Source organism: Notamacropus eugenii, chromosome 4 (genome assembly GCF_028372415.1).
Source record: "Notamacropus eugenii isolate mMacEug1 chromosome 4, mMacEug1.pri_v2, whole genome shotgun sequence".
In the NCBI taxonomy this organism is placed as follows: domain Eukaryota; kingdom Metazoa; phylum Chordata; class Mammalia; order Diprotodontia; family Macropodidae; genus Notamacropus; species Notamacropus eugenii.
The window spans coordinates 241090590-241114363 of NC_092875.1; the positions used below are offsets into that span (position 1 = coordinate 241090590).

A 23774-nucleotide genomic window follows, 5' to 3' on the forward strand; every position below is an offset into this window, starting at 1 on the left:
AGTTCACTAACTCAAGAAATTACAGAAAAACCGTTATAAAATGTTATTTTTTCCAGGAGAATGAGCCCAGGGCCAGTCAATGATCCATTTATAAAATGCTTCTAAAAAGTTTATATATACTTTCTGTTTTACATATATAGATGTCATTAACATAAAAATAGATTGTCCCATTCAGACAAGAAAACTTGTTTGTGAAAATATTTTGATAATTGTATTTAAATAAAGTTTATTTCTTCTATAATCCTATTTTCTGCCAAAGGGGCCTAAAAAAAGCTAAAAACTCTTACTTTAACATAATATGAACTTTTAATATAATTTGTTTTTAAAACATTTTAACCAAAAAATTTAAACTCTGATTTAAATAAGAAATATGCCTTTTTAGTTTTTAAAAAAAGTGTTGTTTGTTTTCCCCACCTAATGATTATCTGTCTATAAGAATTATGAATAAATATTTCCCCTGAAGCTCTTTTTGGATGCCTCCTAGTGGTGTAGAAGTGACTTTGATTTCGGAAAGACTATCCCAGAAGTTCTTTGAGAACTGGAAGAACTTTTCCAAGTACAGATCCAGCAATAGACTGATTTTTGTATGAGGACCATCCTGCCTAAAATCAGAGGGGCCTATCACCTCTTAGATGACAAGTCTTTCTATCTCCACTATCTCATGAAAATAGCCTATTAAGATGTGGAAAGTTCTCATGTGGCTCAAACGACGGAATAGCTTGAAGTATGACTAGAGTGTGGGCTGCAGGTCTATTTCAAGCTCGTCTTGGGCTACCCAGTAGTGGTCTTGGATTCACTTAAGAGGTGAAGGAGCTAGTCTTTTAAAACACAGCCTTCTAGGGCATTTGGATTCATTTCTTTATCTAGAGATATGATAAGTTTAGGAGAAAGGAAGTCACTGTTAGAGAAGCCTTTGCAGAGTTTATGAAACGTGATTGTGGATATTGGAGGATAGATATAATTTTCACATTGATGTAATTTTTATCTTTCTTTGGACATTCATTGTCACAGTGCTGATGAGTTCACTGATAAAAATCCATTTCTATTGCAGATTGACATAGAAATCAATGGCGATGCTGTGGATCTTCACATGAAGCTGGGGGATAATGGAGAAGCCTTCTTTGTCGAGGAGATTGAAGAGGAATATGTAAGTTTTCAGAACTTTGGCGTCCTGGTGGTGAAACTGGCATCTGCCTCATCCAGGTCATCACCCAATATTAGTGTCTAAGATTCCTTTCCTCTTGTAACTAAAATGACAGAAAAACTTGGCTGTTTTCATGACTGGTTATACCCAAAATTTCTGCTGACTAGAGAATTTTCAGGTTTCACTGCTTGCAGCTGGGACAGGGACTATGACATCTCATCCAGCCAGTAGAAGTCTTCACTGATGTTGAATCTCTGTTGTACATCTTTTTGTACTCTAGAGATTCAGTAAAGAGCTTTTGCTTTCTTTCCCTCTGTGAGGGCAGGCACATGCATCTCCTTTTATCTTGAATCAGCTTTATTTACAGTTCATCTCAGGTAAACATGATGGTCAAGTCATAAAGTTCCATTTAGCTGCCAAGCTAAATAAAATTTCTCCTAAACTTACCATATCTCTAGATAAATATCTCTTTAGGGTGTTGACCTCTAGACTTAGGAAACGTGTTTACCATTTGGTTAGGAACATTAAGTCTTTAACCTTGAAAACGTCAGCAGCTAAGTTCTCATGATATGATTCAAGAAGGTAAAATAAGTGACCCAAATTCATTCAGTCATTCTTTCATTCAGCAAGCAGTTATTATGTACCTACTGTGTGCCAAGCATTAGTCAGTTCTGGGGATACAAGAATAGTCTTTGCCTTCCAGAATCAGTGAAGAAGGAAAGGGGATTACGTTGTGTACATACAAAGAAATATAAAATACATGCATAGTAAATACAGATATGAGGGATATCTGGAGAGATAGTTCTAATAACTGGTGAGATCAGAAAAGTCATTGTATAGCAGCTGCCACTTGAGCCTCATGAGCCTTGAAGGAAGCCTAGGATTGATTCTAAAAGGGAGGGATGAGGAAGGATGCATCCCAGGCATGGGAAATAATCTGCAAAATCACAGAGGTGTGAGTTGGAGTGCTGTGTGTAAGTGGATATTAAGTAGGCCAGTTTGACTGGAAAGCAGCGTGTGAAGAGGAGTTATATGCAATATCTTGAAAGGGAGACTAAAACCAGGTTGTGCCAAATTAGAAGAGTTTGTATTTTAGACTAGAGGCTATAGGGAACCACTGGCCCATGCTGAGTTCCTGTGATTGCTTGTTGGCTCTGGTCTTCCCTTATAAGAGATTAGAACATTTTGCAGTTCTTTGAAGGCCCTAAAACAATGACTAACACTTATGTCAATCACTTGAAAAGCATTTATTAAGCACTTACTATGTGCTGAGAGTGAGACAGCTAGGTAGTACAGTGGATAGAGTGCTGCACCTGGAGTCAGGAAGACTCAGCTTCCTGAGTTCAAATCTGGCCTCAGACACTAACTGTGTGACTGAAGAAGTAACAGCCCTACTTGCCTCAGTTTCCTTATCTGTAAAAGCAGCTGGAGAAGGAAATGGCAAACCACTCTGGTATCTTTGCCAATAAAACCTCAAATGGATTCACAGAGAATCAGACACAACTGAAAATGATTGAACGGCAGCAAAGAGGGTAAGATCTATGAAGCATCAGAGACACAGTGAGAGCAAAAACACAGTCCCTGCTGCTGCAGTGCTGCTTTTGACTCTACCAACAACTGAACAAAGTTAGGTACTACGAGTACTGCAGATATTACCCTCGTTTTACAGATAATGAAACTGGAGCTCAATGAAGTTGTGATGTGGTTGTTAGTGGTTGAAGCCATTGCTTTCTCCAGGTCTAGTGGTTTTTCCACTACAGAATGCTATCTCTTGGTGAAGACATAATCTGTAATTTCATAGAATTACCTGCCTCACCTGGTACTTTGTAAGCTTTTAGAATGCATTAGTGGAATAGATTTATCTGTAACTAGAATTTTTTTTTAACTCTCTAGAAGTCCCTCCACCCCATTATATTTTCTTCTACCAAAAAACTAATATTTCATTTGGCAAAAACAGTAGGTTTACAAACAATTTTTCCAAATGCTGGGCTGGCTTATTTCATATTTTGCCTTTCCAGTGCCTAGACTGCTTTCTGAACACAGAATTTACTTTTCACTATGATGAATTAGAAGGAAAATTAACACACAAGCAAAAGAAATTGGCAGGTACAGTACAGAAAGTTCTAGTTCTTTCCCTGTCACTTATTCTCTCTGTGACTGGGCAAAACGTATAACCTCTGTGAGTTTTTTCTTCAGTCATAAAACAAATTTGGACTAAATGATCGCTAAGGCCTCAAAGCTTTCAGATTCTATGAATAATATAGGAAATTGACATTTCTTCCTCTGTGATAGAAGGAAGTCAATAACTTTGTCAACAGTATCCAAAATTACATAAAAAATCAGTTTATGGAAGAGTGCCTCACCAAATCAAGAGAATTCCTTGTACATTGTCTGTTTGTTCATATTACATCACCATTACTTATATTTACATGGAATTCTTTCATCTCTGTGATGAAGGCAAGAACCAGAAAATGACAGTTGAAGTTACAGTTGTCATAATGACTAATCATTTTTTGAGTTTTTAAAATAACTACAAATAGCTCTCGTTACAGGAAAAGGGTTTCATGATGAATTGTGCACCATATATAAACAAACATGTTGAGTGTACTGACTAATCAACCCTTAGCAATGACTGCATTCAGAGTGAGCAAAGGTTAACTCCAGAAGTACAGACTTGCTGGTTTAGTATTCCCTAATACTAAGCTAAAAATATGCTTTATTTCCTGTTGGTCATTCAACTAGTTTGCCTCTGAAATTGTGTGTCTGTTAAAAGTCAGTTGCATTTCTTTGCCAATTAAAAATGGCAACTTCGCTATTCAAAAGAACATGATCTCCATTATCAAAATACTCCAAATTAATAAAGTTTTCCACATTAAACATTTCCAGAGGTATGTTACTCTATATTGTCTTGGGTGATGGAGAAGAATATGATACCTAAACCTTTTAAACTAGGGTTCTTTTGCCTTGAAAGTAGAAATAGTTTTAGAGAGCACAACTTCTCTAACTTCATTGGGCTTTCATCCAAAATTGATTTAAAAATTCTGTGTGAACTTGTCTTCAAGTTTGAGTATGAGACTGAGAAAGATTAAGCCTCCATATGTAGCACACTCACTCTACCTTTTTTTAAGACAGATTTTTGAACAGTACTGACCTAACTGTTCAGCCAGAAAAACAACTGACGTCTAAATAGCTCTTTAAAGTTTGCCAAGCACTTTACGTTACTGTCTCACTGAGTCATGTATCCTTAACCTCAACTCATTTTTAAAAATTTTCTCTGGCCTCCTTTTTTAGGTGGAGTATCTTTGTGAATAGGGATAGCTAGACATAATGAACAGAATCCTTTTTTTTTTTTTGATCAACTAGGCTTCTGGAAATTTTTATTTTTTATTACTGAAAGTTAAAAAGATACAGGGAACTTGATTTACTTGGCATGACTTTCTGTCACACTAAAGCTAGAACTAACATAATTTATAAGTATTTTAAAATTACCAAAATGTCTTTGACTTAATAAATACATTCTTTCCTAAATTTCACAGTTACATAAAACTGACACTTAATTGACATCTAAGTATGAGTAACATGTTTTTGTGAAGATGTATCTGTCCTGAGAAAACAAAATATTTTGGGGGACTGTAATTTCATCAACATAGGGAATTCCTTTTGAGGAAACTCCTTTGCCCAGTGCAGATGGAAATCTATTCTGCAACTTAGAGCCTTAGAAAAGTTACCTTATTGAATTACCAAGGACATACAAACTGTTTGTTTGAATAGTGGTAGTTTTCCTGCACCCGCAGCTATTATACATAGTTGTTTTAATGCAAAAAATTTTAAGCTCAGAGCACTTCACCCATTGTCAGTAAGACCTAAGTTCAAATCCTGCCTCAGACACTTAGTAGTTTGTGATCATAGGCAAACCGCTTAACCTCTCTGTTTCATTTTCCTCATCTATACAATACTAGCAACCTACCTCCCAAGATTGTGTGGATCAAATGAAGTGACACTTGTAAAGGACTTTGTAAACCTTAAAGCACTGTATAAATGCTAGTTATTATTATTAATATCAATAATTGAGTAACGTAGAAGAGGCAGGAAATGGTTTTTGTTTTTTGGTTTGGTTTTAGGTTTTGTTTTTTTTTTACTTTAAAAGATTTCCTCTTTCTTCTGTGTATTTCCTGTTTCTCTCTTGGACTTCCTGGCTTATCTTTCTTAACATAAAAGTCTACTTTATTTAAAGTAAAGTCAAGCAATTATTCATTCTTTATTAAGGTAATATTAATTAGTACTTCTTGTTTATAGCCATGGCCATATTGTACTTTTGATATTCAAATGTGGAAACAAGGGATCCACAAAACTTCAGTAATTGTAAGCAACAGTAGTTACAGTCACTCAACGACCAGTTCTTGATTATTAGGAAGATTATTTTGGCAGTCGTAAAAAGGAGAGATAGTCAACGGGAGTACTAGTTAGGAAAGTATTCTAATAAAAGTGGAGTTGGAAAAGAAAGAAGGAATATAGGAGGTATTTTAGAGGCAGAAATGATAGGACTTTGGATCATAAATTCAAAGCTGGAAGGTACCTCAGGGGCCACTTATCTTACTGCTTCATTTTATTTATGAAGAAACAGAGACCCAGGGTGTTTTGGTTTTCCCATTTATATTTTGTTTATTATTTTGTTTTTTATATTATGATGAAGTAGCACTGAGCAGAGTAGACAGAGCACTGAGCCTGGAGTTAGGAAAACAGTTCAAATCTGGCTGCAGACACCTCACAGCTTCGAGACTTTGGACAAATCCCTTAACCCGTTTGTCCCAGTTTCCTAACCTGTCAAATGAGGACAATAATAGCACGAACCTTCCAGGGTTGTTGCGGGGAACACATAAGACATATATAATTTTAAAGTGCTTGGTATAGTGCCTGGTACATAGCAGGTGCTATATAAATGCTAGCTATTATTCACCATTACTATTACTACAGAATTCTAAGCAGCAATGCAAGTTCTACTTGCCTTAGTGTTTCTCCTTTTACTTTCATTTAGGGTTGTTACAGATATTATAAGGAAGAATATTTGGTACTTTTGTTGTAGCAAACTAAAAAGCAGCATCTTTGAGTTTCCAATAAGCTCATGGAATTCTAAAGTCTTCTTCAAGTAGTACCCCATCTGAGCTACTGCCCTTCTTTACATTTCACAGATTGGGGCCCCCAAGGGACAAGTACCCCACTTCAAAGTAGTTTTTGAATCTGCACTCATAAAACCGTAGCTCACAAGCCCCCACTTTACCATTAGTAGTCTTCATGGGGACATAAATAGTTTAAAGTAAAGTTTATTAAGTGAAATGTCATCCCTCTCCCCCATAAAATTAGTGCATGCTCTTCTACAACTAACACATGGCATCATTTGAGGAGAGGGGACACATATGACCCAGACAACTCACATCTTTGGCACTGCAAGAATCCAATGGCCCTTCTCTTCTCATGATGTTTCTCCTCCTTTCCACGGTATCACTGACGTGTAAGACCCAAGATGTTTTGAATAACTAACTCAAAGCTTAAGAGACAGTAAGTGTCTGAGGCTGGATGTGAACCTCAATCCTTTGACTCCTGAGCTCGTGTTCTAAATTGGTTATGGAAGATGAATGGTGGGATAAGAGTCAAAGACAACTCTTGAGATTTTGACTTTGGCTGACTGAGCGAGTCTCACTTCATCTGAAATAAAGAAGTTGAGATAAGTCAGGATTAATAGAGATGATGACTTCTGTTTTGGACATACTTAGTTTTAGGAGTCAGCAAAACATTGAAGGTGGAGAGGTCCAGTCAGGAGCTGGAAGCGTGGGAGTGAAATTCAGGAGAGATTGGCAGAAGAGATAAAGGTCTGAAAGCCATCTCTATACAGAAGATAATTAAAGTCATGGAAGCAGATGAAATTGCCAAAGCAGAGAGTAGGGAAAGGAATGGAGGTTAATGCAGACCCTTGAGCCTTTTCATTGTAGAGGACTGCTTGTTCCTTGATGGACACAAGGCTAAAGTCTGGCACAAGCCCTTTACCTTTTCTTTTTGTTTCATTCCTCTCCTGTAATGGATCTGTCATTGGATAATATCTTGAGAAACTTAGTGGTTTTCCACCTTTTCTCATACCCTGCCATTCTTGTAAAAACAGATTTATGGGAAGCAAGCTGAAATGCTTTGTGCATAAGAAGAATTAGAGATTGCATAGTTAGGAACTGGGACCTGCAACTTTAAAAATTCAACTTCCCCGTTGCTTGAAGGATAAAATAGAAAATATTTTATATATAGCTATATATATAGCTTTTATAAGCTATGTCCTGTTGCTTATAGGATTAAAACACAACATGTTTTGTCTGGTATTTATGGCCCCCTATAATCTAGTAGGAAGGAATTACCTTTCCAGTTGTATTTTATAATACTTTCTTCCATAAACTCTATGTTCCAATCAAACTGGACTATTAAGTATTACCTAAACTCAATACTCCATCTCCACACCACAGACTTGGCATTAGTTATCCTTGATACTTAGAATGCACTCTTACCTTATCTCCACCTCAAGAAATCCTGGTCATCTTTCATGATCCAACTCAGCCCCTGTTCCACAAAACCCTTCCTCATCCCTTCAGTTCTTAGTGCTGTCCCTCTCCTGAATTATCCTTGTGTACATATTTATTTATTTATGTGAATATTATATTCATACCCTTGCACCTGTCCTTCCTGTAAAATGTAGGTTCTTTGAGGGTAGTTGATTAGATGGTTTACGGAAGATAAACAATAGAGTGACGATAAGATGCCTTAGTTGTTCTCCATTTGATTAGTTCCAATTATTTGACCCAAGTTATATATTGTAGGGTTCACAAAGAATTGAGATATGCCATATACCATGATGCTAAGCCACTATGGGTGATATGTGAAAGCTTGTGAAGCATCGGAGATTTAACGAAAAAGTAGAAAAAGCTAACACAAAAGAAAATAGAATCAGTACCTGTCAAGATGTCAACAGACATGAACAGTGACCCAATCAAATCTAACAAGATAAAATTGCTTAGGAATAACTTAAAGCCTTACTGGGTTCCAAGAAATGGCCTCATAAGAGCAAGATGGAAGATAGTGGCCTATCTGAAAAAAAAAATATATTCTGGAGGTTTTAGTGCTCAAACTGAGTCAGTAGGATGATATGGTGGCCAAAAAAAGCTAATTCGATCTTTGGCTTCATTAAGAAATATATAATGTCCAGAAACAGGAAGATGATAGCTGCTTTTTATTCAGTTCTGGTCAGATCACATCTTGAGTATTGTGTATTGATAATCTAGAGAGTGCCCAAAGGACAGCAACCAAGATGATGACAGAAGGAATAGGGGTGTTTATTTAGTTTGTAGAAGGGAAGATGTGGGATAGGGGCATGATAGGTGTCTTCAGATATTTGAAGGGGTCGTTTGCTTTTTCCAGAGATCAGAACTTGGCACAGTAGGTATAAATTGCAAAGAGGAAAATTTAGGATTAACATAAGGAAAAAATTTCCTTTTGTGGCTCAGTAGCTAATTTTTAAACTTAAAGTGTAATAGGCTACCTCTGGAGAGAATCAGTTACCTTCACTTGAGGTCTTTAAACAAAGGTTGAATAGCCACTTGTTGAATATGTTGTAGAGAGAGTTCCTGTTCATATACAGTTTGGCTTGGTGGTCAATGATGGCCCTTTCAGTTCTAAAATTCTTTGGATCTATTCTTGTCATTGTATCCCTAGTACCTTGCACGTAGTAGGCACATAATAAATGTTTGCTGAATTGAATTGTATTGAATAAGAAAGTTCCTGTTATATCTTCAGAAGTCTCTATCATTTTCTCTTTGTGGTTCAGAAATATGTAATGATGTCAAGTGTTTCAGAAATCCATAAATTGATTCCTTTATTACTGAATATCAGGACATAATCATTTTTCTGATGTTAATTTCCGGTCAATTTCTTCTCCATTAACCAATTATAAAGGGCTTTCCTTATTTTCCTTTTGGCTTTACAAGTTTCTAGTTTTCTTCCCAGGAGAACAGGGTTTTTTTTTGAAATGTCCTCATTTTAAAATATATTAAATTCATTTGTTAAGAGAAAGCTCTGTCCTACCTGCTCCTATGCACACTTAATTAATTAGACAAAGTCATTCTTAAACTGTTTCTTCAGCTAGGTCCCCGTGTTCGCTTTAACCGTTTTTCTTGGCTATACTTGATTTTTTTCATCAGCCCTTTGTTTGATGTGAATCTCTTAGAGTTTGCCTCCTACTTCACTTCAGTCTCATTGTTCTTTATCTCAGTAAGTTCTTTATGTGGTCCTTTGTAAAACTACTGTTTTACTTTCATAGCAATTTTAATTGTCTCTGTTTTAATAGTGGTGTCTATCATACCTTTTCTATTTTTCCTCCAAGCAGGTAGTGTCAGTTTCTCTAGATGTGTGCTATGAAAGCTAGCTACTCTTGTACTGACATGACTGAGCACTGAGCTGTTCAGCAACTAATTGAAGAGACATATTCAAAGTGTAGTTTTCAGTGACTTACCTAACTCCTGGCTTCCAGATTAGACAAGGTGATGGAAAAACTTTGTAAGATTCTTTGGCTTCTACATGAAATAGATTTCTTTTTCTTCTGTTGTTAACTTTACATAAAAGGTCAACAGTCTTTTGTTTTCTAACTTGTATTCCTTGTTCTTTTTAAGGAAAAACTTCCTGCCTACTTGGCTACCTCACCAATACCTACAGAAGATCAGTTCTTTAAAGATATTGAGACTCATTTGATGAAGTCAGGTGGAAATGAAAGAGTATGTCAGAGTGTAGAAATCTCACACATGATGGAGACAGAGACCGTTTTCAACCCGGGTTCTGTGAAGAAGAAAAAACGGCGGAAAAAGAAGTACAAACAAGAAAACAAGAAGGAAGATCAGACCCCATCTCCTGGAACGGAGGACATCTGTGAAATAGACATAAGCTCTGATGATGAAAAAGCAGCCCAGCCTATGAGGTAAATGAATGCCTTGATCAGTAAAATGTTTTTGCTCTGAAGCACCCAAATATGGCACCAAACTAAAACAAGATGAGATTTTCTTTTATATATAGGTAATGTTGGTTTTCCCTTCGAAATCCTTTCAAAATCTTCTATAAAACTTTCCCATTTGCTCTAGTAGTAGAAAATGTGCGTTGCCAAAGACCAGTATCTCCTTTCTACAGTTTCAAAAAGCCAGATCAGCATGGAAGGAAATTTTTAACTCTTTTCTTTTCTGATAAATAGCTAGCTTCAGAGGTCCAATACCACTCACCCCTAAAACAAAAAATATCCTCAAGTCCTTATTCTCTCTAGTCCCTCACACCCCCTTATCTGATCAGTTGTCAAGTCTTATCATTTCGACCTTCATAACATTTCTTGAATATACTCCTTCTCTTCTGACATGGCCACCAGTACAATAGTACAGTTCCTCATAACCCCATGCCTAGGGTACTTCAGTAGCCCACTGGCTGGTTTCCTGGCTTCAGGTCTCTTCCCCACTTTTGTGCTTTCCTTGGTTTATTGTCTCCAATTTATCCTCTATATATCATGTTTGTACATAGTTGTTTGCGTGTCATCTTCCTCATTACCCTGAACTCCTTGCAAACAGGGACTAGTTTTTGCCGTTTTTTTATATCCCCAGTGCTTAGCAAAGTGTGTGACACATAGTAGCTATTTAATAAACATTTACTGACTGACACCCCAATCCATCTTCCACTCACCTGCCAAATTGATCTTCCTGAAGTGTGGGTCCGATCATATTGCCCCCCCCCCATCTCTCCATTCAGTAAACTCTAGTGGCTCCTGTTACCTCCAGGATCCTCTGTTTTTACTTTAAAGGTCTTTGTAACCTGGTTCCTTCCCTCCCTTTTTAATCTTTTTATACCTTACTCTCCACTATGTACTCTAAGATCCAGTAATACTAGTCCCCTTGCTGTACCTCTTATATTTTTCAATTCCATATATTTTCACAGGTTGTTCTTCCTCATCCCTACTTCCTGGCTTCCTTTTGAGTCTCAGCTAAAGTCCCACCTTCCATATAAAATCCTTTTCTATTCTTCCTTAGGGACAACTATGTGTTGCAGTGGATAGAACATTGGGCTTGGAATCAAGAAAACTAATCTTCATGAGTTCAAATCCAGCCTCAGACACTTATAAGCTGTGTGACCCTGGGCAAGTCACTTAACCCCATTTCTCAGTTTCTTCACTGTAACATGAGCTGGAGAAGGAAATGGCAAACCACTCCAGTTATCTCTGCCAACCCCAAAATAGAATCATGAAGAGTTGGAGACGACTTAACTCAACAAAATTCATCCTTATTCTTCGTTTTTTCTCTATATTAGTTACCTTCAAATTATCCCATATATATTTTGTTTGTAAGTAGTTGTTGGCATGTCCTCTCTTTCGTTAGAGTTGTTTTGCCTTTACATTCCTAGTACTTAGCCCAGTGCCTGGCATGTAGGAGATACTTAATAGATATTAGTTGACCTGACTTAGTTATAATGCAACATCACTTGCCCTTACTAGTTCAAACTCATTTGTTTAATCTTTTTGATATTTTGAACATTTCACTGGATTAGATGGGAATCAGCATTGTTTTCAGTTCAGGAATAGGAATTATGGCTGATTTGCTTTGCAAGTGTGAGACAGATCTGAAAAATATTCTGTAAAATTTCTAACACACAGGATGATTCTGCCTTTTAGTCCGTACTGTCAGTACTATCTGATACTAGAAATAATGATGAATATGAAATAATTATCAAATATAAAAATTGTGATTTTTTTTTTCATAATAATGGTAATTATAATATTTGGCATATCAGTTTAAAGTTTTAAGGATTTGAAACCTATATTGTCTAGTTTCAAGTCCTTTGACATTCCATTGTGTCATTTTATGTCTCATAAAAATTAGATGGGATTACAAACTTCAATTTAGCATTACAGATATAGTAACAGTTATATAGCCTGTGACCCAAGAATTCCTTAGTTAGAAATAAACCTCAGAAGTTTAAAAAAAAACATTTAAAAAGAGCTATTTGTTCAGTGATCATCCCAGCAGAATCTTTTAATTTCAAGAAAACTGGAAACAACCTACATGTCCAACAATAGAGGAATACTTAGCTGAATCTTATGCCACATTAATGGAATGAATACTAAATACTGAAATACAATTAAGGGTGAAAAGTAAGAGGAACATGAAGCAATCTAGAAATGCCTTTTTGAAATAATGCGAAGCTTTAAAAAAGCAGAACCAGGACAGAGTATTTACTAAGGACAAACACATAAGAAGAAAAATGAATGATTCTGAAGGGAACAAAGGATTCTAATGGAGACTTGGAGCAAATGGCTGAAAAGTTAAAGCATTTTTATATATTGAAATTCACTCATCTAAATGTAAATAATTTACAAAGCAAGGTCGTATTTATGTTCACTTTTTAAGTCAATGATAAATCATTTGGTTTTTAAAATTAAGAAATTAGGGATAGGGACTGGAACTCTGATTTCATTGATGTGAGAAGCTAACAGATCAGTTAACTGTATCTACCAAAGCAAGTCAGCATCTCCTCTGTAAGTTAACATCTCAGAGAGTTGCCCAAACCATAGAGTAGTTAGAGGATTTGCCCAGGGCCATACAACAAGTATGTGTCAGAAGTAGGACTCAAGCCTAGGTCTTATTCACTCCAACGTTAATCCTCTACTCAATACTCTAGTCTTTTTTATTATTATCATATTGGAGGCATTCAGGGTTAAGTAACTTGCTCAGGGTCACACAGCTAGTATCAGAGGTCACATTTGAACTCAGTTCCTCTTGACTCCAAGCCTGACTCTCTCTCCACTGTGCCACCTAGTTAACCCTGCAGTATATCTTTTAAAAATTAGATACCTTTATTTTAAAAATATGCTACAGTTGCTGCTTTATTCAAACTTGTGAGTAACAGTGGTTGGTACATTAATGTCCTAGTAGCAGAGTCTATTGGAAAATTTTTTTAGAAGTTCCCAAAATGAGTTTTCATATCCAAACCTTTATTTGAGTTGAAAGAAAGAAAAAAAGGAACTACATTCTACATGAGAATCCTCATATATTTGTTTCTCCAATTGAAAAAATCCAACTACTACATATTAAGTCACTTTCTTTACCGAATTTGGATTTTAAATGATCAAAATAGTTTCTTATTAATATATTACAATATTTTTCTCCTTGGTAATTGTGATTCCTTAATTTCCAAATTTTTAGGAAACAAGACCTGAGCTATAGTTCTAGATTTACCAGTGGCCCCTATTATGATCTTTGGGAAGTGATATGTCTATTACTTCTAAATGTTAAATGCATGAAGTTTAAAATCTTAGATTCACGGTGGTTTTTATCTCTCTTCAGATCTTTTCCACCTCCTCTTATTCTAGCAGAATCTCACACATGCTGTGTCTCTCTCATCTCATACAATTTTGAGAGAAAATAGACTTCCTCACCTCAAACTAAAGAATTAAAGATTAAAAGATACAAAGGAAAAGTACTGACTTTTTTCACTGTTCACTCACAGTATCAGTGTAAACTGAGCAATTAACGAAGTCAGAATAGGTCAATAAATTTGGAGTCATTCCTCTGTCAGTTAATATAAAAAGACGTTAGCTGAAAAGAGATTAATGGCAAACTTAAACTTTGTACTTTTGGAGTCTGTACTCAGAGGAATTCTGAGTGAATGAAAGACTAAAGTCTTATTGATTGCAAGCCATATAAAGAAAAGTAATGGCCTCCCTTTCCTTTCCCTCCCTTCTTTGTTCTAGTGTCTGCTCCAGGTAGTTCCCTGCCTTCCCCAATATGGAGTCTTTACTATCCCTTTGCTTTTGGGAGGGAGGTGGAAGTGGGGAGGCATCTCTCTTCAGAGAATGAAAGGTTGAGAGTGAGCCCACACTAATGGTATACTTGGTATCACAGTTGGATAGATGGACAAGTAATAGATAATAATTCAGAAGACATTTGCATCCATACCACATCCAAACCTCATTTGGAATAACATTTCTATGCATTCCCTTGGGTAAGCCTGCTCAAATTAGTCAGAGCTGCCCTAGTTCTTACCAATGTATTTTTCTTACCCGGCATTCTGCCAAGAATGAAATTGAAAGGTCTCTTCCATCCCCCAAGGTAGACGAATTTTTGTTGACATTTTGCATTTAATGCTTCCTGTTTGTGCATCAGTTTATAAATCAAATGTAGACACAGTTTAGTAGTAAGAGATCTAGGAACAGGATTCAGAGCTGGCAGCTTAACCTTGGGATGCTAATGAGAATTATTGAAAGCTTTGCAATTTCAGCTGAGTCCACAAGAACTATTCTGCTCAAACAGTCCTCATTAGGAATAAGGGTCAGGGCTAAAAATAAGGGAATTGGATTCAATGGTCTCTAAGCTCCTTTCTAACTCTAAATCCTATGAATGAGTAAAAATGAAAAAAAAAATTCCACTCCTATTGTTAGTCTAAACTGAATGATCAGTCAGTCAATCAACAAATATATATTGAGTGTCGGCTTTGTGCTTAGTACCATATTTAAACCTCCAGAGGCCCTGGCCCTTATTGATTTGACTGGCTGGCTGCTGCTACATATAGTTGACTGCTTATCTCTGTAAACCAGAGCTAGCTGATGATGTAACAAATAGGCTCTGCCAAAAATAGGCTTTTAGATGCGAAAATTCAGTGCCCGTAATATTGCCTTAGTGTTTGTCCTTTCTTATTACACTGCTGGTGGACTCTAAAGGAACTACAAATTGAAAGGTTTTTTTTTTTCCTTTTTCTCTCTTTCTTTGAGAGAAAATAGGTTTTTTTTGTGAGTACTGTCAGCAAATAACTACAGTTAAAAGAAGGCAAATTTTTTTTTAATTAAAAAAAAGTTCTAACCATAGCATAAACCTGTATAAGAGAATGGATTCTCTGGATGGACTTGGAATCCGGGACCTTGATTTATATCCCATTCCAATCCCTTACTAACCTCACATTTACTTACTAGACCTCAAGCTTCTTATGTGAAAAATATGAGTGATAAGTTGATTGGTAATTCTCAGACTTTTTGGTCTCTTGACTCCTTTATGATCATAAAAATTATTAAGGATTCTTCTTCCTCACCCAAGAGCTTTCATTTGAGGGTTATTTCTGTTGATATTTATCACATTAGACAGTAAAATATCTTAGTATTATTGTGAAAATAAGTTTTGACCTCATAGACTCGCCTGAAAGGCCTTGGGGATGCCCAGAGTTCTCTAAACACACTTTGGGGGCTCTATGGTCCCATGAAGTTCCTAAATTCTGTGAATTTAAGTAAATTTTCAACATAGATGTTTTAGATTTAAAATTATATAATTAATTATGTTATTAAAAATAATGAAAATTATCATTCGTTTCCTTGAAAAAAAATTGGAGAAAAGAAAAAAGCTCAAAAAGTCACATTTAATTTCCAATGAAAGGTGAGTTAGCAATGTTAGGGAAAGAATGTTAATTTATACATTGCAGGAATATAGAATGGGTTTACAAGTATGTAAGAGCTGTGTTGTCTATTTTGTGTGTTTTAATTTGTTACGAACTCAAGGGCCCAAGTTGTACATCTCTGTTTATAACTCTTGTGCCATTTTCATTGCATTTCTTGTGCTTTTGAGTGTTTTGTATGGCAAAGTAACACTTGGAATGATTTTGGGTGAGAGGAATTTGATTTAGAGTTGGGGAAAAAAAATCAATTTTATAGTAAAGATGTTCAAAAATAAAGCCTTTTAACATATCCCATTCTACCACCTCTTCTTGCAATACTTCCATTTCCTTTAAAGCATCCCTTCCCCATTTCTGTTTTGCTTAAAAAAAAAGATAGTTCCTTCTTATGTACTTTTTTCTGTTTTTTATTTCACTAAATATTTTTCATTTACATTTTTAAAAATTTTAATATTATTTTAAAAATCTTTGAGTTCCAAATTCTCTCCCCATCCTTTGAGAAGGCAAGCAGTATGATATTGATTATATGTGGTAAGTTCTGCAAAACATGTTTCCATATTAGCCATGTTGCAAAAGAGAACATACACACACACACACACACACACACACACACACACACACATACATACATACACACACACCCCCAAAAAAATTAAAAAATAAACTTCAGTCTTCATTCAGAGTACATCAGTTTTCTCTCTGGAGATAGGTAGCATTCTACATCATGGGTCCTTTGGAATTGTCTTGGATCATTGTCTTAATCCGAGTAGCTAGCTAAGTCTTTCACATTTGAGCCTTAACTGTTATATTAGAACTACTATGTTACAGTGTTCTCCTGGTTCTGCTCACTTTACTCTGCATCACTTGATGTAAGTCTTCTCAGGTTTTTTTTCTCAACCTGATCTGCTCCATCATTTTTTATAGCACAATAGTATTCCATCACAATCATATGCTACAACTCACTCAGCCCATTCCCCAATTGATGGGCATCCCCTCAATTTTCAATTCTTTGCTACCACAAAAAGAGCTGCTATAAATATTTTTGTACAAATAAGTCTTTTTCCCTTTTTTAAAAAATCTCTTTGGGATACAGACATAGTAGTGGTATTGCTGGGTCAAAGGGTATGCACAGTTTTATAGCCCTTTGGGCAAAGTTCTAAATTATTCCCCAGAATGGAGATCAGTTCACAGCTCCAACAACAGCACATTAATGTCTCAATTTTCATATAACATGTACTTCTTAAAGAGATCAGACAGAAAAAAAGTAAAAAGACCTTATACCCTATCCCGTATATCTAGATGGCTATATTAATAGCTGACAGGTTTGGTGTATGAGGGGTTGAAACTTTTCATTATCTTGAAGTCTGGGTATTCTATGGGTTTGGAATTTTGAAGATTTCAATTATTCAAGTTGCCTTGACTACCTTTGCCGCAGAAAATTATGTGGTCTTTATTCTCATGGTTGCCAAAACTAAGTTTTCACTTCTCATTTTATTTCAGTAAATAACATTCTAATATACTACTTATGTTTTAATTTGGAGACTCATTTATGGAACAAAAATTGAGGTTAATTTAGGCTTCTTGAAGATGAAAGAGAGAATTTGGAGGAAATGAGTTGCTGCACCTTTTTTCTTGAAACATTAGAGCCTTAAACTTGCTTTGTTTGAATCACACCTAAAATTGCTATATTCTTTTTGGATGATAGTCATGTTGATGTAGGTAACCAGTGTTAGAATAAGTCTTTGCTTTTTCCTATGATGGCTGGTGAAAGTGGTTAAACATACAAAGTAACTGGTTTTATTTAATTTTTTGCTCCCAATGTAATATGGATTTTTGGTTTGAATAATGCATGAAAGCCTTCTTTGCCGTTCACCAGACATGTTAGTTTACAGAAGCAATAAAAATTATTTGCTACGAGCATGGTTTTTTAATTCTTTCCCTGACTATAGACTGCAAAAGTAACGCAAAAGTCCATCATTAATAAAAAGTATTTTAAACATCCAGCAATGACATTAATGGAATATCAAAACAAGCATAAAAAGGAACCCCACCCCAAATTTTTCCCCTTCCTCTCCCCCCAAAAAGAAGAAAGATCAGTGTATTCAATAAATTAATTGACTCCTTATTATTTCTAACATAAAGGCTCTTAACTCTTTCTGTGATATGTTCTATTTTGGAATTTTGGTGAAGCTTATGGACACCTTTTCAGAATAATATTTGTTTCCTACATTTGTAATTGGAGGGAATGTCAGATTTCAGTTAGAGGTTCATGAAAATAAATAAACAAACAAACAAATAAATATTTTCGTATCCCAGTTCATGTACCCCACCCCCACCCCGAACAAAACAAACAAAAGATCTGTTTGGCATTTAAAGTCCTTCATAGTCTGATTTCGATCTACCTTCCCAGAGTTATTATGCATACTCCCTTTGATATACTCCTCATTAAAACCAAGCTGGCCTTCTTATTATTCTTTACAAGCAACATTTCATCTTTGATCCCCAGGCTTTTGCACTGGCTGTTCACCATGCCTTACTGCAATGCACTTCCTCCTCATATAATCCCTCATTTCCCTCAGTGCTCAGTTCAGACATCACCTTCTACTACATGAGGACTTTGCTGAGCCCCTTTCCAAGCTACTGTTGTCTTCCCCCTAAAAATATTTGCATTGTATTTTATATAAACTTATATATATATTGGTATACATCCTCATTTACCATGTAAGCTTTGTATCCCCAGTGCCTGGCACATGGTAGGTGCTTAATAAATGCTTGTTGATTGGTTGAGTGACCCAAGTGCAGAGAGAGACCAACAGACACAGAGAAAGATGGAAACAGAAATCTGTTCCCCAGAGGATGAATTTTTCTCATCTTCTTTACAGTATCTCCCTTTTAGCCATTTCTAATTTTCTGACCTACGATGGCTACAGTCACTATAGGGTGACTTTAATCTTAAAGGTATATAGCCTGAATTGCCCTTGTCCTTTTCCACTTCTGACTTGAAACAGATAAGTTAATATTGATTATCTAATCAATTTCAGCCAGTTGTGCTGTGTTGCGTGAGAAATGTTATGGAAAATGTCGAGATTCCAAATGTGAATTTAGAGACCATTAAGTAAATGGAACAGGATTTCCTCTGTGTTCTCTTCAAACAAACACATTGCTCATATACATGATAATTTTTCTTAAAATTGTCACTATAAACACATGGCAATTGATGGGATCAAAGCCCTGCTGGATGACTTTCCTTAGGACTTATATGTTGCTCTTAGAGCTAAAGTTTTATATAGGTATTGCCAGGCATAGTTAATTTAAATTTCTTCTTTTAACTTAGTATTGATTTTTTTGAATAGAGTAAACTTATTTTATATATTAACTTTACATATTTTATATGTAAACTTACATATTTATTGATATCTCCCCATTTACCATGTAACCTTTGTATCCCCAGGCACTGTGCGCTATAAATGCTTGTTGATTGGTTGAGTGACCCAAGTACAGAGAGAGACCGACAGACGCAGAGAAAGTAGGAAACAGAAATCTGTTTAAACTGCATAAAATGATTCTAGATTTGGAGTCATCTCATTTTGGAAAGACTACTAGTTTTCTGTAAAATAGTTTTTATAAGTACTATGTTAGCAATGGAGTCACAAAACTGGGGGAAAAAACCAACCTATTGACTTTAGTCATATCCAGGATCTCAAGATACTATAAATAATTTCCCCTCTTTTAGCGATCATGGGCAATTCTTTATGATGTTGAATCCCTTTATTGAAATTCTTAAATCCAGTTATTAGAGGGAGTGTTTTGCTATTCTTCTTGTCTTAACTTTAATAAAGTAATGAAGCATATTCTGTGAAATGTAAATATGTATTCGTTTTAGTCTGCTCCCTAAGCATTGCACACTTGATCTGTATCCCCAGGAGTGGACAGTGAATTAGGGATAGGGATTGGACTTGTAGTCTCCCGGGTCAGTACCTTTTCTGCAACTTAAAGATTTAGTTGCCTCAAATACTGAAGGGTTAAGTCACTTAGTCATGGTCACACAGCTGATATGTATGAGTGGTGAAATTTGAACACAAGTCTTCCTTACCCTAAAACTAACTGTCTACCCACTACCACCTTCTGTCTTTCTAAAGTTCTATAGGAATACCTCTTGATGTCATTAAGTTCTCAGTCACTATTATTTTCAATTAAGATGGGAGTCATCAAAGAAAAATTGTATCTTTTTCCATTTATGTAATGTTTATGATATGGCCAAGAATGGTGACTTTTTATATGTACAGCTTTTTCTATGCAAATGAGAAAAGGTCATATGTGAAATTGGTTTAAAATCTTATTATGATTAATAGTTTTCCTCTCTTCTCTTACAAAATAACTACAGGAGCTCCTGGAAAGCAATAACATTTAATCTACTTTTACAGGTTCCTCATTACCGTTCCTATATCATGGAATTGGTGCTAATAAATAATGAAATTGTAAATTTGTGGGAGGAAGAAGATCTATTCTAAGTTAATCCTTGAGCTAAAAATCTGCCTTAAGTAATTTATCTATTGTTATCTCTAAATTTTTGAAGTATGTAATCCATGGCATGAGATAGTTGCTATATTTTCTTATAAATCAGTAACAACTAAGTAGAAATATTCTTTTGAATCACATTTCCTCCCAAAATGGAAATGGTAATTGAAGTAACTTGTGAAGCTCCCTTTTTCCCCTCATTGTCACTAGTAACAGCCCCATCTCCATCATTTTTTCCTTTTGGAAATCTTTGTTTTTAATAACCTACCCTCTTTCTCTTTCTTTTGATTGAAAGAATTGTCATTGGAGGCCTGCATGGTTATAATTAATTGTAGTCATTTCCACCATTCTCTTCTTCTTTCTTCCACAGAGGACCTTCAACTGCTACAATGAAGGAGGAAGACTATAAGGAGCCTTTGATCTTCCATTCCAGTGATCATTACCCATTATCTGATGGAGATTGGTCCCCTTTGGACAAGTAAATAATTTTATTAACTTCTCTTTTCATTTATTTAAATTCTTGAAGGCAAGAAGGACTTAGGCAGACTTGTTAAATGGCTATTCTCTTTTTCAGCAGACATCAGATTACCTTTCTGTCTTTTCCTAGTGATAAAAACCTGAGATTTTTCTCCCTGATATGAATTGGATTCTTTCTCTTGCTTTGTGTCTATCAGCCTCTGTCTAGTTTGTCTGTCTTCCAAATTGCAATGTCATGATATGCATGCAGCTCTGAACTTGGGGCCTTAAAACTCGAAATTCTGATCCTAGGTCAGCCACTGACATTTTTTTAAACTATGAATATTATTAAAAGCAGACAAGGTGTGAAAGTGAAACCATCCGACCAGACTTTTAAGTTTTTTCAATGTTCTTAAAGACCTCTGGGGTCTTTCTGCCTTGTGAAGGAAAAGCTGAAACTGTTTCTCATTGGGGGCTTTCTATCTGCAGGGTAAACTGGTAAATCCAACCTACACGTACCCTCCAGACTTAGAAGAATCATGGCAAGCTAAAGGGGCCTCTAGGTTATCTGCCTTTTTCAGTCACTCCGCCATGTCTTTGTGCTTATGTTGACAGTGCCTTCTCTCAGACTGCCTGTCCTAAGAGTGATTCAGAGCTCGAAGTGAAACCTGCTGAGAGCTTGCTCAGATCAGAATCTCACATGGAATGGACCTGGGGAGGTTTCCCAGAGTCTACCAAGGTAATAATATACATGTGGGATGAATGGGGCTTTTATTTTTCTGCTTATAAAAATTAAGCAGATTAACTTGTAAATAAGAAAACAGGAATTGCAGATTTGCTTTCACAAATAGAAATGACTTAAGTGCCCTCCTGTGGTTGCATAACTCTACTACAAGTGTCTTTTCAAACATTTATACTGTGCAGACCAGAAAATTGGGCCACATCCAGTAAGATGAAATTTTGCAGTAAAAATGAAGTTTACACTAGGGCTAAACCTGTTACTTTCCTATTTGTGAAATGGGGAGAAGATATAAATAAGAAATAGTTTCACTGAAAATTTGAGGGGATTTTGGTGAACTTCAAGCTCAATAATGGTCAAATAACACATAATATAGAAGTCAGGCATCATGGCCAAGAGTGGGGAAGTGATGGTTTCTTTTTACTGTGCCCTGGTCAGATCATATCTAGAGTAGCCAGTAGAGGAGAAGACTTGGTGGAAAATGGGAAGGGGAAACTATGATAGCTTTCTTCAAATACCTGAAGGGCCCTCACGTGAAAGAGGGATCAGATATGTTCTACTTAACTTCAATGGAGAGGACTTAGGATAAATGGATGAAAATTGTGAATGGACAAATTTAGGCTTGATGTAGGAGCAAAAGCCTCCTCAAAATTAGAACTAATCAAAAGTAGCATGGGCTTCTCAGGAAGTTGAGGGTTCTCCCTTACCAGAGATCTTTAAGCAGAATGTGCTTGACTACTTGTCAGGTATGTGTGTAGGCTATATGTTTGATTGCATGGCCTCTGAGATCTCTTTTCACTCTGGGACATGATTCTATATATTATCTGTTCATTGTAAAAACATGTATCTTCATCAAAAGGGAGGCCATATATGTCCTCAAAAAATCAAGTTTGTAGAAAACTTGAATATAACCTATAATTAGTGTTACTTTTCATTGTATACTTCCAATTGTTTTTCCTTCCAGAAGGATCCCATTTCAGGGGCACAAGCTACATTCAGACCAGTATGCTTTGTGTTATAAATCAGATGGCATCAATATGCATTTATTAATTGCTTACTATGTGCCAGTCATTATGTTAAGACTGGAAATAAAAAGAAAGGGAAAAACAGTCTCTGCCTTGAAGTATATCACTCTAATCATGGAGACAGCATTGAAAAAGCATATACAGATGAAATATAGACAGGATAAATTAGAGACAATCTCACAGGGAAGGTTGAAGCATTTAAGGGGGAAGAGGATTGTACCAGGAATGGCTTTTTAGTAGAAAGTCAGATTTGAGTATACCTTTAAAGGAGCCAGTAATACTAAGAGGCAGTGCTGAAATAGCACTTCCAGGCATGGGAACAACCAGAAAAAAAGCATGGAGTCACAAGACTGTGTGTGGCATATGGGGAAAAGCAAGGAGATTGTTGCCTCTAGGTCATACAGTATTTGAAAGGGAACAAAGTGTAAGAAGACTGGAAAGTTAGGAATGGGCTAGGCAGTGGAAATCAGAGGAATTTATACTTGATACTGAAAGTCACTAGAGTTTCTTGAGTTGCAGGCAAGGGAAATCTAACCTGCACAGTAGGATAATCACGTTGATATGTGAGTGGAGGATGGACTGGAGTGGGTAGAGTCAGTGATGGAGACCAACCAGCAAGCTATTGTAGTAGTCCAGGGATTGGGTGGTGAAGGCCTATGCCATTACAGCTGGGCTGTGTCGAGGAGAGAAGGGGGAATATGTATACATGGGAACTTACAAAGGTAGAATATGCCAGAACTTGGCAACAGATTGGACAGAGAATGTAGGAGAAATTGAGGAATCAAGGATGACTCCTAGATTACAAAGTGGGAGGGTTATGGGTACCCTCAACAGTAATTGATGTTTGGAAAAGGGAAGGACTTGGGGGAAAAGATAATACGTTTAGTCTTGGATATGTTGAGTTTATGATATCCATGAGAAACCGAATTTAAGATGTTAAATAGACTTTTGGTGATGGGAGACTGGATGTCAAGAGAAAGGCATTCCAGAAGTAACAGAGTTGACGGTTCTCTTTTTTCTAATAATTATATCCTATCTTTTTCAGATCAGCAAGAAAGAGAGATCAGATCACCCTCGAACGGCTACCATTACACCATCAGAAAATACCCATTTTAGGGTCATCCCCAACGAAGATAACCTGGTAAATGAAGTTGAGAAGGATGTTTCAGTGGAAGACACTGTGTGTACAATAGTAAAACCAAAGCCAAGAGCACTCTGCACGCAGATGAGGGAGCCGGATGAGACAACGTCCATTGCTTCTGCAATTCTTGAACCTCCTCTTGAAAGCTCACAAGCGTTCTCTATGTTAGATGCCGATCCTCTCCCTAACCCATCAGTGGAGCCTCCATCATCAGAAATAAAGCCAGTCACTAAACTGGATTCCCCATCAAAGAAGAAAGGT

General features: G+C 36.2%; 1 protein-coding gene across 4 annotated transcripts in view; it reads left to right on the plus strand.

Moving 5' to 3' along the window:
• LPIN2 (lipin 2) overlaps nt 1-23774 on the plus strand; it is a 101809-nt gene that overhangs the window by 48317 nt on the left and 29718 nt on the right. For all 4 annotated transcript variants that reach the window (XM_072604314.1, XM_072604315.1, XM_072604313.1 and 1 more), the window contains exons 3-7: nt 1052-1147; nt 9844-10145; nt 20523-20630; nt 21224-21347; nt 23418-23772. In XM_072604314.1, coding sequence (XP_072460415.1) covers nt 1052-1147; nt 9844-10145; nt 20523-20630; nt 21224-21347; nt 23418-23772 — 985 coding nt within the window. The remainder of the gene's footprint in view (nt 1-1051; nt 1148-9843; nt 10146-20522; nt 20631-21223; nt 21348-23417; nt 23773-23774) is intronic.